Source organism: Opisthorchis viverrini (genome assembly GCF_000715545.1).
Source record: "Opisthorchis viverrini unplaced genomic scaffold opera_v5_288, whole genome shotgun sequence".
In the NCBI taxonomy this organism is placed as follows: domain Eukaryota; kingdom Metazoa; phylum Platyhelminthes; class Trematoda; order Opisthorchiida; family Opisthorchiidae; genus Opisthorchis; species Opisthorchis viverrini.
In genome coordinates this window covers 199,881-212,367 of record NW_008751946.1, presented here as the reverse complement: position 1 = coordinate 212,367, position 12,487 = coordinate 199,881, and the positions used below count along the sequence as shown (strand labels likewise).

At 44.7% G+C, this 12,487-nt stretch overlaps 1 protein-coding gene across 1 annotated transcript in view; it reads left to right on the top strand.

Annotated features, from left to right (window-relative positions):
* The window catches only part of T265_09595 (hypothetical protein), a gene marked incomplete at both ends in the record, with an annotated part of 64,055 nt that overhangs the window by 22,954 nt on the left and 28,614 nt on the right, over positions 1-12,487 (top strand). The window contains 2 exons of the mRNA XM_009175710.1: positions 8,672-9,270; positions 10,230-10,363. Coding sequence (XP_009173974.1) covers positions 8,672-9,270; positions 10,230-10,363 — 733 coding nt within the window. The remainder of the gene's footprint in view (positions 1-8,671; positions 9,271-10,229; positions 10,364-12,487) is intronic.

Below are 12,487 nucleotides of genomic sequence, written 5' to 3'. Positions count from 1 at the left end.
AGCACGACTGTTAATAGTTCCCTGATGGAAGGTCATATGCCCTGGTTCATCGGAAATTTGTTTTGTTTGCTTTAGCCTACTATGCACAGACTCTCGTTACTATTTTGACTACTTTCCAGCTAGATTGTACCTCATTTTCCTGTCACCCACTTACCAGTTAATTACATGGCTTCATTACAATGAAGCATATAGCTTGTTTCCCTTGCCACAGAAGACGTTGGGCCTGTGTAGCGAACCTTTCCTTCCAGTTCTCTTCCGCCCCGGTCATTTCGATGGTTTTATTCTTTTGCCCAGGTTGCTGATTTCGGATTGGTCGAGGACTTATTCAGGGCCGTACCCGCAATGACCAAGCTGCTGTAAACGTTATGCTATTGACAACTCCTCAGATTGGCTGTTTTACTAACATTCACAAATGTCCAACAACTGCTTGTTCTTCCTGTTGTTCTCCCAGTTATTGTTTTTTCAATTTTCTGAAATTTGCACTGTGAGGTGACTTTTTTGCGCCAATTTCGATTCCTTGATTTTCTTCTCTGCTCACTGTACAATCGTCCGTATTTAGAATAAACTAAGTTGTTTCAAGATCACTTCTCAACCTTTGCCGTTTGCAATTTTTATATGCACTGGAGCTCGGTATTTCATGATTTGGATCATCGTTTTTCAGGCGGTTAATCGCTTTCGACTACTTTTTGCATCGACATCACTTAAGTGAAATTCATTCTCGTGATTTCCTGTGGGACAGCTTGTTGTTAATGGACCTAGTCTGCAGACGACTTCTATGCTTGGGAGACAGTAACTCCATCAAAATGTTTCCAAATATTTCCCTTCTGACATCTGTGCAATGTGGACAGATAGTTAGTCTGAGAATTGAGATTCCCTCAACACAGGCGTGCATTTTTCCCTCAGTCGTGATGCCTCTGAGCGACGATAGATCACCAAATTTCCCGGCACGAAATGAGTTTCGGACTTTTATCAGCGCGTTGCTAGGCATATCGCAATAGTTTCGAAGCGCAGGTATGTAGTAGATATTTTAACACAGACTTCAGAGTTTTTTTATCACAGTCTCCTGAATGATAGGTTTAACAACAATCCACAGTTAGAACTTATCCACCTTACCCTATATCGTTTAGCTGTGGTACCCTTTCGGTGCCTGGCTGACGTGCCACCCAAAAGAAGCACGAGGGCTGGCATACCACCAGGCTGCTTAAGTCTAGACAGAGGTCGGGTTCGAACCACAGACCTTCCGGTCAGTGAATTTGCGCTCTAGTCACTTGAGCCATCTCGCCTCACATTACCATACTGATTGTTGTCGTCGATCTTATTCAACCGTTACCCATGTACCAAGTGTACTTTGTTACAGCAGCGGCTTCGTTCATTGAAGGATGGGGAATCACTAACGGGACTGTCAGATTGGAGAAGATTCATTGGTTCTGAGTTGCTTTGAATAGTTACGCATTTCAGGCGATAGTCTTCAACGCCGTTGCGTCAGTAAATCTGGGACCGGGCAGTGTCTATCAGTCTCATTAGCCCTTCATGTATTGCGTCCTAAGGCCCCCATCCAGAGAAGTCAAAGTTGCCGAGCTGACTGGGTTTACTGGCTGGTCTTTTGCAAGATCATAGACTGCTTACTTTTCTACCGTTGTCTCTAACAGATCCGATGGGTGCGAACATTGCGCAGCAAGCCATCTGACACAGGGGAAACGTGGCCTAATCAACGTAACCTTTGGAATGTAAACGACCTCTCTGTGACGGAAGACCATATAACTTACCGCAGTGTTACTGATACACTGTTCCCAAACCTTTTAGGTGTGAAACATGCCAAGTTTTGCTTCAAATCCATTTATATTATTCAAGATACTTCGAGGTTCTCAAAGATTTTTGAGGTCATTTTGTATCTCGCCTAGGTGGCTTGTACCTATTTACAAAATTTCGCTAGCATTCATGGCGTCGTTTTTATTTCTCGTGGCGAGCTCTACCTTCAGTTCTTTCGTCAGCTACGGTGGTTTTCGTCCCTGGAGATAAGTTTTGGTCTTGTTTGCCGCCTGTTTTCGACGGTCTCAAAAACCTATCTTGGTGAAGTGGATTTTAGTCGTTCATTCCTTCTTATTTAATGTGGGACCGAAAGTCAGTGGAGAAATCTTGCGGTAGCCACGGAGAAATACCCGAAATACATATGGAGTCATTCATTTTAGTTCGATCTACCTTTTCATCTAAGCAGTAGTTCCAGCTGCTACAGCTTTGTTCACCGGGAATAAAGAAAATATGGGAATGAGAGCCACGTGTTTGGGGCGATGGTCTAATCTATGTACTGATGACGACTGGATCTGCTTGTCCCCAACCTTCTTGATCATCTTTAGTCTTTCTAGCAGCCCGACCTGAAGCATTCATGTTATCATGGTGGTAGGGCTCCATTGCGGCTATGAATCTATGGGCTATACAGGCTGGAACTCAGTTCCTAAAGGTTCCCATGCCATGAAGGCTAACCGAGAGCAGCCCGACAAGCAAAAGCGGGTCTCTGTACTACAAGACTTCGCATTACAAAGCGGTCTGGAGGTAACTTCGTGGTGTACTCTAACAGGAGTGTGAAGGCAGTAAGATGTTTTCCCCAGGCGACCGGTATGTCCACATTTTCGGAATCGGCGATACTGCCTTCTTCCGATGAAGGACAGGTCAGAAAACGGCCTTAAAAACTGCACACTCTTACCGTCCACTGCTTGACCGTGACCGATGACACTACTCAATACGGTCGAAATAATTCTAAAATCGAGGGGTCTGCTGCCATTGAAAAGGCACCTGCTATGCGCAGCCACGTTAGGATTCAGATAACTATGCTCAACAACCGGTGTCTTCGGGCCGGGCCAGTCTTCTGTTGCTAAGCGAGTCAGACTATTGAGTCATTGGCTTCAGGTAAGGTCCCTCACCTCTACTTCGAGTCAGAGATTAGGAGAAGGATCCCCAAACAAAGCCCTACATTCTCCCACTACCGTGCGTGTCAGACTTATTGTCGAAACTGGGGTGGGGTACCTCGACCAGCTCGCTTTCTTCGGCCTGGAAAACCGCGAGGTATCTTTTGCCTTTACAGCTCTTCGTCCACTAACTCCTCGCCACGTGACCCTCCTGAAGTCATTGTCTACCGGTTGAATTTGCTCGGTAGCATTCAGAGGCACATAGGTACTGTTGCCCGTTCCTCGAGGGGGGAACGGCTGGGATTTTAGGGGCGAAAGATCTGCATAATTTACCGAAGTGTGTGAAAACACCCTATCTTTTTGTGATGGACCGTAGTGACGTCTCGTACCCTGAAACTGGCTGACATTCGCATTTGTTTTAGACTAGAATTAAAGGCGTTTCGCGCCTTTTCGACGCTTGATGTGTTGCTTCAGAAGGTTTGTACCAACTGACACAAGTTTTATCATAAATTCAGTGGGCGGTTACCTGAAGGGATATGTATTGAAAATTTGGATGTTTGTTGAAAGGGTGACCTTACTAGCGTTCTATACACTGTACGAAAACGGATCAATAGCTGGGTGGCGTGTAGTGCTACTGACGTTCCCTCCATTGAAGAGTAAACTCATGGTTCAACGCATTCGAAGGAGGATTTCTTGATAGTGCTTAATGAAAATCTGCAAGACGATGGTTCTGTGAACTTTGTAAAAGGAGAACAAAAGTTGCGAGGTGTTAGCACCTCGCTTTGAAGTATTCAGCCGTAATAATAAGAGCATTCATTTGGCGTGATGAAGAGGCTTCTTAAGAAATAGATTAAACTAATACACTGCAAAAATGAGGTTATTGAGGCTTCTGTTAGCCTGAATAAGGGAATGGGAATCTTGATGTTTGGTTTTTGAATGCTCGTAGGAAGAACTAGTCCATATAGAGGATCCCGTTAACGAAAGGGATTTTACAAGTTATCAGTCATTTGAGTACAATACAAACAACTGTGGCTGCCCAACCCTTGAAAGGTTATCGAAATTCACAAGTCTTTGCTATAAGCGTTGGAATGCACTTTGTGTGTATTCTCTTCACGAATAACGAATCAACTTTCGACTAGAAAGTGAAACGAACCGAACAGCCGTCTTTTTTCCCAAACGAGACTGACTGAGTCAGTATCGGACCTTAGCTCCTGATCCAGGACGACTCCAACGTGGTCTTAACTGACTGGAGAAACATTGAGGCAATACGTGCCGCGGCTTATTAGCGATGTATTGTCATTCATTGTGACATACATCATGTTCACTGGCAAATTTATGGCTCATTATTTTGCCACCGAGAGCCTCATCGGAGCTGATGTGCTCAGCAGGACTCCATTTTATAAAAATTTACACAAGAAGATTCTGGTTGGTGACGTTGTGATGAGAGAATTTGACTGGTAAGACTGACTCCAAACTTCGAAAGGATACGATTCTTAGAAAAATATGGGATGATGCTAAGGCGTCACAAATTAATGCTGCTTACATGCATCATTAAGAACACACACTTGAAAAGCATGTCACCCTGTTCGCTTCCAACTCATTGGGACGGAAAATTGTAACCTGATAGCGTACCATTATCAATGTGTAAAACACCTGTTTGCTTTAGATGTGCGGTCGAATCCTGAGCTCCTCCACCACACGAGCACCTTTGTCCCTATTGAGATTCATCAAATGGGCGTAGATAGATCGGGCATGTGACACCTTAGTTAGCAGATTCTGACTATCACCACCCGAAACACTCGACCGGGGTTCGGTTTTTACAGCTGGTGAATTTGATCTAAAGTGCGATTCTCGTCCTAACCATGTATAGACATTTTCTGCTAACTAGTTTTTTTATACTTTGGAATAGTCCCCAGAATATTAATGAAGATGAAATTGCATATGCATTTGCGCTTCCCTGGACCCAACTCCACCGTCCGTGCAAGCGTACAATAAATATGCGAGCCAGTTGTCTGGTAGTTGACCATTCAGTTTAAACTCCAGCCGAAAGCTGCCACCGTAACGTTGTGGTCGGTCTTAAGTGCCACACCAATCTCACTAGCTACAACGACCATAACTTTGTTCCGCGAGGTGCAAGCACGCCGGGAACAGCCAGACCACGAGCAGTGAAACGCCATACTACTGCTAATCGTACTACTTTTCTGCTATGGAAGGGTGAACGCAGCAAAATATTACCCTTAGGCGCGTGAATGTCTGGGCGTGATGGCCCAGTGGTTAGAGCGCAGATATACTGACCGGAGGTCCGTGGTTCGAACCCGACTTCTCAAATTCCCCTGTCTAGGCTTGGACAACCTGGCAATATCCCAGCCCTTGTGCTTCCTTTGGGTGGCATGGCAGCCAGGCACCGAAAGGGTGTTAGAGCTGAACGGGTTTTATCATTATGGAGATGCAAGCAATCACCTGGAGTGAAGGTAGATCTAGAGATGATGAAGAGACTGACGCCAAGACGGGAGAAATTTATCCGACAGCAAATTCTCTGTTCAGTGGACTTTTTCCGAGATCACTCAGTGTATAACTCTTGCCCATTGCTCAAGTTTATTTCCCATTGGACAGTAATACAATACAAACTGACTGGATCGTGGAAATTTCTTCACATGCCAACCTAATGCCGTATTACCCATTGATTGTGATTTGGCAAAACCTAGAAGGACAACCGCCTTTTGAAAATAGCTCTCACAGGCTTATGCTCGTAGTAAAGTCATCATCGACAGCATAACTTCCCTGTTCAATAGTGGTGCTCCTCTGCTGCAGCTCTTAGTAAAGAGGGTGCAGTTTATTATTTTCCGTCAACTACAAACATCATTATGGGGCGTAATCACTTGCTACACAAGGCCCTTGATGGAGTTTTTTATCGTCAGCGTGTAACTTCCTGAAGAAACCGCTCTAACTGGGTATGGGGTGGCTACCTGTCGAAAGAGCCACTGTAATGCTCAGTTCTTCAAAAGAAGTGTGNAACCGCTCTAACTGGGTATGGGGTGGGTACCTGTCGGAAGAGCCACTGTAATGCTAAGTTCTTCAAAAGAAGTGTGGATTGATGATGAGATCAGTTTAGCCGCTTTTCTGGCCACAATTTGAGATTCAGAATCAGTAGATGACATGCTTTCGTTTGATCCAGGAAATTTAGGCATACCCGTCTTAGTACTACAAGTGCTATCTTGCGGTACTGATAGGCAAATGGGGGCTTTCATCTTAGTTGCGAATAGATGGATGTTGTGGATGAACGACTGACCCTCACTCACACTCAGTTCTCATCCCTCAGCTGGTTCGGTGAGATTGTCAGTGAGGTTGCCGCTTATATAACTATTGTTCTGTGTGTGGACCACACTAAGTAAAACAAACGAAATCAATTCACAATATTTCTCAATTTCATTACCTTTATCGAATTGCTAGGACTCTGCTTCCCGTTACCTCCCTAATACGTGCACAAAAACCTGGTCCGTTCATACACTCCATGTATTCCACATTTCACCTTTTCAATTGATCCTGATGCAATGGTTCGTAGTATCTATGACGTGGAAGTTGCACTCAGCTACTCGATCAACCAATCAAATGAAGACGAGAGTCAGTAAAATATTTTGAGAACGAAGATACTGAGACAGTGCATTCGCAAAATCATCGTCTTGAGCGATGGGTCGACACTTCAAACGACGATCCCAGTGTGCTTCATTGCAATCTCAGGGAAAACCTAACAAACTTGAATGAAACATCGAAATCAACCAAACATCAGCAACAGAAATTCAGGGTGAGGCAACATTTCCCCAAGACGACGAGGCCTAAGTGCTGGATCGTTTCTCACTTTCCATTTTTCAAAGGTGGTGAAGTTCGGGTAAGCCATCTGACGACCTTACTATAGAAGATGTGGAACAGGGATAGAATGCCAGTGGAATCAAGAGTTTCGTTTATGATTCTAACCTTCAAAAAAGGACACAAGGACGTCATGCAAAAGCCATCGTCGTATCAGCATGGTATCCGTGGCATCCTGGGTGCTCTCGGGTATTGTTTGGCGCAGGTTGATCGATTATCAGGAGAGATGTTTGTGAAAACCAAGCTGGGTTTTGCCCTGTTTGAGGATGCATCCGTCATACATTTACCTTGAGACAAGTTCTTGGAGAAAGCAGCTCTTTCACACGCCCCACAGTGGTCATTTTCTTTGCTCTGAAAGCTGTATTTAACTCTCAATCGTCAGAAACTTTGGCGGTGTTTGACGACCAAATGTATCTCTTCTAAATTTACCTCTTATGGAGGTACTGTATGCGAACTTCTGTGGGCACGTATCTGTTTACGGTTTAACACATCCAGTGGTGTGAGAAAAGGCTGCCCTCTCACGATTCCTCCTCAACTTTCCTATTGCTGTTTGGAACTGCTCTGCTTGCCTCTGGAATCTGGGGATAGTAGAGCTTCCAGGGCGTTCGACCATAGACATTGAGTATGCGGACGATATTTCTCTCTTTGGTTTCTGTCATTCAGAGATGCAAGTCATTCTAAATAGCCTAAATAGTTTTACCGTACGGTTTGGTATGGGCTTCACAACTGAGTCTGAAGTAGTGCTGCAAAGCTCGGTGGGATCGAACACAAACCTCATGCTTGCAGACGAACCGATTGACGTGGTAGATAAATCCTGTTTGCTTGGGCATTTGTATATGTCCTGGTGGACTGCTTGGAGACGTGACCACTTCTTGAATCAGGAGGGCCAGGGAAACTTCTGTCAACACACGGCGCCGATGTGGCATCAGTTTGTCTGTCAAGGCAGGGTATACGCTGCGGTGGTGCCTTATGGATCATAAACCTGGCCTCTGCTCGCAGACAACATACGAAAGCTGTCAGTGTTTTACCATCGGTGTCTGATGGGAAAATCGGATTAGTAGTGCTGACGTACTCCAGATGGTTTTGTGAAAACCGAAGTCTTTCACGATAGATTAATTGCTCACGATTCATAGGTTATGTATGTCAGGATATTTACTCCGTATACGAGAGGGCCGTCTGCCTCGGAGAATTCATTTCGCTCAACCCTATGCTGAGTGAAAGCAATCTAGAGGGGTACAGTGTATGACCTGGTGACGAAGTATAAAAGCACGAACAGGTCAGTCTGGTTGACAACTGCCGCCCCCTGGACTTGGTTCACCAACGTTTAATGACAGCAACTTACGTGGCTGAGTCACTCAGTTGGTGGCGCTCCTGACTCAAACCATCAGTGCGTTGCCGCCAAGTTTACCCTATTCTCAGACAATTAGATTGACTGAACATCGGTTAACTCAAATTCCTGGCTCTACCTTTCTGGCCCCATGTTTTTCGGTGACAAAATATAACAGCCGGAATAACCTTTTTTGGTACATGGTATATAGAAAGCTCAGCGACCGACTTGGCAACTAATAGTAGTGCGAACCGCGATGGTTGTTGGTACGTCGAGATTTTGGTAGCTCGGTTGCGTTTGCTGCACCTAAACTGCGCACTGATGATGTCTTCTCTTAAGTTAATTGCCAGGACCGACGAACGGATCAATGGCCACATGATCAACCACCAATCACGGTTACTCTCAGGCACGTGCTGGTATACTGAGGGCTGGTAGTTATGGCGTAATCCCCTGGCGTTATCTGGGGCGACGGTTTATTTTATTCGATAGGTGTGTATTCCGTAACCCCTCTGAGTTGAGAGTTTGCTTCTACCCTTTGCACACTTAAACTCACATCAATTGTTTTCATTCAATATAGCCCTCTTACTGTTTGCTTGTTCCAGCCACCAACCACAAATTTCGATCCGCCTCTGTTGCCCAACTGATGACGCATGTGACATTCCAGAAGGTTTTTCATAGCTTAAAGTCCGTACTCAATGGCACCACGAACTGGACCAGTTTGATACCGAACGAGTGGATTGATCAGGCACTGAATACCCCAGGCTCAGCTTACGTGATTGCTTTTGTCTACTGGCTACGGCACCCTGTTCTTCTGTGTTTTCTTCTACCCACTCTTCTGATTATATTCCTTTATTGTACTGTTCTTGTCATTCACTTATGCCGGCTACGTTACTGGCTCGTGCGTCAGTACAACCGATGGTGGCCGTCTCCGGTTCATACGGATCGTCGACTCAGTTACGTATCCCTCTGTCGGGCTGATTTAGCCTCTTTGGCTCAGTTGGCAAAACGTGTGATTGCTGCGATTTGGGATGCACATGGTCGTATATTTCATGCATACGAAGTCGTCGGAATGGATCGGTTACCAGCCACTGGACCTGCTTTTGTGGTGTACTACCACGGGACGTGTCCTTTCGATGCGTACTATCTACTCTCGCGATACTGCATTGAACATGATCGGTAAGACTTTCTACACACGCCTATCGAGTCACTATAATTTACTCGTCCTCACATAAGGACCTTTCTCATTCCTTAGGGACGTTACTGTTGTTTTAAACCAAGCCAGTGTCCCGTCAGGCCTTGATGGTCTTCTGAGCTTCGATGAGAAAAACAGATTGAGTAGACACCCCTTGAACATTTGACGATGTCTGGTTGCCTCGGAGGTCGCTGGACATTTTTCTGATAGTCTCGGATTTAAAAGTATTTGTTGGAAAGTAAGTGATTTCTTCCAACAGACTGGCACAAATAAAAGATCAAGCCCATTTACTGATCCCTTTGGCTGATGTTCCAAACAACTGTTTCGCGTGATGCTTTGTCAAGGCACCAGGATGCATCACACAAAAGATTTTCTTATTTGCTCTTACGACTGGTCGGTTAGAGACAATCTGCAAGTACCGAATGTTGTTCGGCTGGTCTGCATCTGGAAATGGCCTTAAACTGAAACGTTCCGAGTTTTTTAACATTCGGTACCCTCACGGATGATTTCAAGGATGCGCAGGCGCTGTCTTTCTTAGCGAAATCAGCGTTACCAAGGTCAGTCTACTTTTTGATATATTTTATCGATATATCGTTTTCAACTCGGTGAAGATTCCAATTTTAGACGCACATCTACGGATCTAAATGAGAGACTGAACGCTGTGAATATCAAAGTTCTAGGAACACCCTCCAGACGGTACCTGGAACTGTCATATAGGAATGGTTTATGAGCTTTCTGATATCTATTGGTGATGAGTTTCTATTACTCAACGGCTCACTGGGCAAACTAACAAAAGACCTCGTGTTGAAGTTCCAAAGGCCTTTAGTCTTTCCATGAATGACTGGAAACTGAAAGCTCTGTTCTCAGCGTTTCGGTGAATTAGCATTATTTATGATTGACCACTGGATCATCCGTTTCCATTCTGATTTTATCCTGCCCGTAGCTTTCCCATAGCTGTGGTTGATCGTTTCTTGTTTCGTCTCCCGGGGATGAAATACGTTCTAGACTTGGTTGGTGCAATCGAAGGTACCGTGGAACAGTGTGCTGCGTATTTAAACCCATCAATGCGAGATGAACGTAAGTTGTGCAGTTATAGTGTGTTGTATATCCATCCGTATACTTGCTCATTTCTATAGACTAGCTTCAATGGCCTGATTTGCTTACCTACTTGGTCTTTCACACTGTGGTAAACTTCGCTCAAAAGTTAAGTGCTAGGCACACATAACGGACAACGTTTGTTCTGGTTTAATTCTCGATCGATACTGCGATCCTAATCGTTTGTTTACCTGTCAACTGGAAGACACCTACGGCACAACAACCGTAATGAATATTCTGCACATAATCATCTTGAACTCGCCATGGCGACGTCACCACATCTACATACTATCGTTTTCAATCAATAGTCTGACTTTCTAGGCGCTTTTCCTTCGCTGATCGTGAAAGGATTCTGTGGCGCTGCCAATAGCTAATCGTGTCTTGTTCTCAACACAGGCAGATTACTTTTGGCTTTGTTCCACAGCACATGGCTTATTAATGGTCAGCGCATACAACAAAACAGCAACTACGGCCAGCTTGTTCAACCGTCTGATCAAAAGCAAAAAGGATGGTTTGATTGCAAGCGCAGGGGATTCTTAAGAAAACTTTCACGAATCCTGTCAAAACGCTCTGTTGTCACTGTTTATTCTATCTCACTGGTGAGCACAGTGGACTATTTTGGAGGCGAGTCATCCACTTTTGAATACAAGGAAGACCCTTTTGGGTGCCAAAGCTAATCGTTGTTACAACAAGACCTAATTTTAGCAGACTATGAAGCTTGTGGAAGGCTTTACGATGAATATTTCTAAGTTTCTATTGAGAGAAAGGTTTGTGGATTTAATGCCCTCTTCTTCACGAAATCCTTTCGTGAGAAACCAGAATGCATTAACGACGGAAAGGGTGAGATGGCTCAGTGGTTAGAGCGCAGATTTGCTGACTGCAAGGTCCGTGATTCGAACCCGACCTGTGCCTCTCGACTTTCCCTGCACAGGCTTGGGAAACCTGGCAGTATCTCGTCCCTCGTGCTTCCTTCAGGTGACATGGCAGCTAGGCACCAAAATGTTGTTACTGCTGGTCAATCAGAACCAATCAGACCCCTCGTTTTACCGTCTTATTCTACCCGGTTGTCATCCTTCGTTCTATCCACACGAAATTTCTTCCATCATATCCTACGCATATACAAACGTGCGTCGTGATCCTCCACACTGTCCTCGGTCATTTATAAGACTGTCATAGATGTGAAGTGATACTCAAGATGCGGGGGAAGCACTACAAGTGAAGCCAACGTCCCAGTCTACGTTTAAAAAATTTTCATCTGTCCCTTAATACGTTGTCCCAATGTTACTTTCCTCGGAATGAGACGGCGAACGATACCAAACCGAGAGATGATTTTCTTAGTTTGCTGTGTGAAAACTCTCTCTCTCTTAGGGTCAGAGATAAGCTAGTCTACTGCTGTTCGAACAGTAGAGGGCACGAAGTCGCCGCCATCGAGCTCTGCTCGACGTCAACGTTGGAAACTTTGGAAACGTTGGTAAACTTTCCTCTGCTTGCAGACATTTGGAGTTCACAAACTTCACGACGTAATTAGTGTGGTAAGGTTCTTCTAGTTTTCCAGTTTTTTTTATTTTGTCTATCAACTTTTAAGCTCGTGCAGTTAACCACTCTAAAATAGGCCTGCTTTAACCACTTTTAGTATTTCTACTCGGTCATCTGGTTCATCATCGACAGCGTGATATCAGTGTTCAATGTAATCTCTTACTATGATGACGGAGCATTTACAGTCTTGGAGCCAAGCTTGGTGAACAGTTCACCTGCCTGTTGTTTAACAGCCAGTCAACACACCCGAGCTACCAATATTTCGACATATTACCACTGAGCATGGTACCAATGGATATTTGGGTCGGCTATCTATTTTAGGAATGTGAATCTTCATAGGGAGCCAAAATGATGGAGAAAAGCAGTGGCATCAGGGGGATTTCTGCGCCATATTACTGTCGCTGCTAATAAGTCCACTTTTGAATCTGGGAATAGTAAGCCATCAATTCGATCGAGATTAATTTTTGTCTCAGACGAGTGATCTTCGTATTTTTCCTTTCTAAGTATAAACTTGATCTCGGGAGTAAACTGTATCTGCCCTTCCAGTCTGTGGAGGCAGTCTCCAATGCC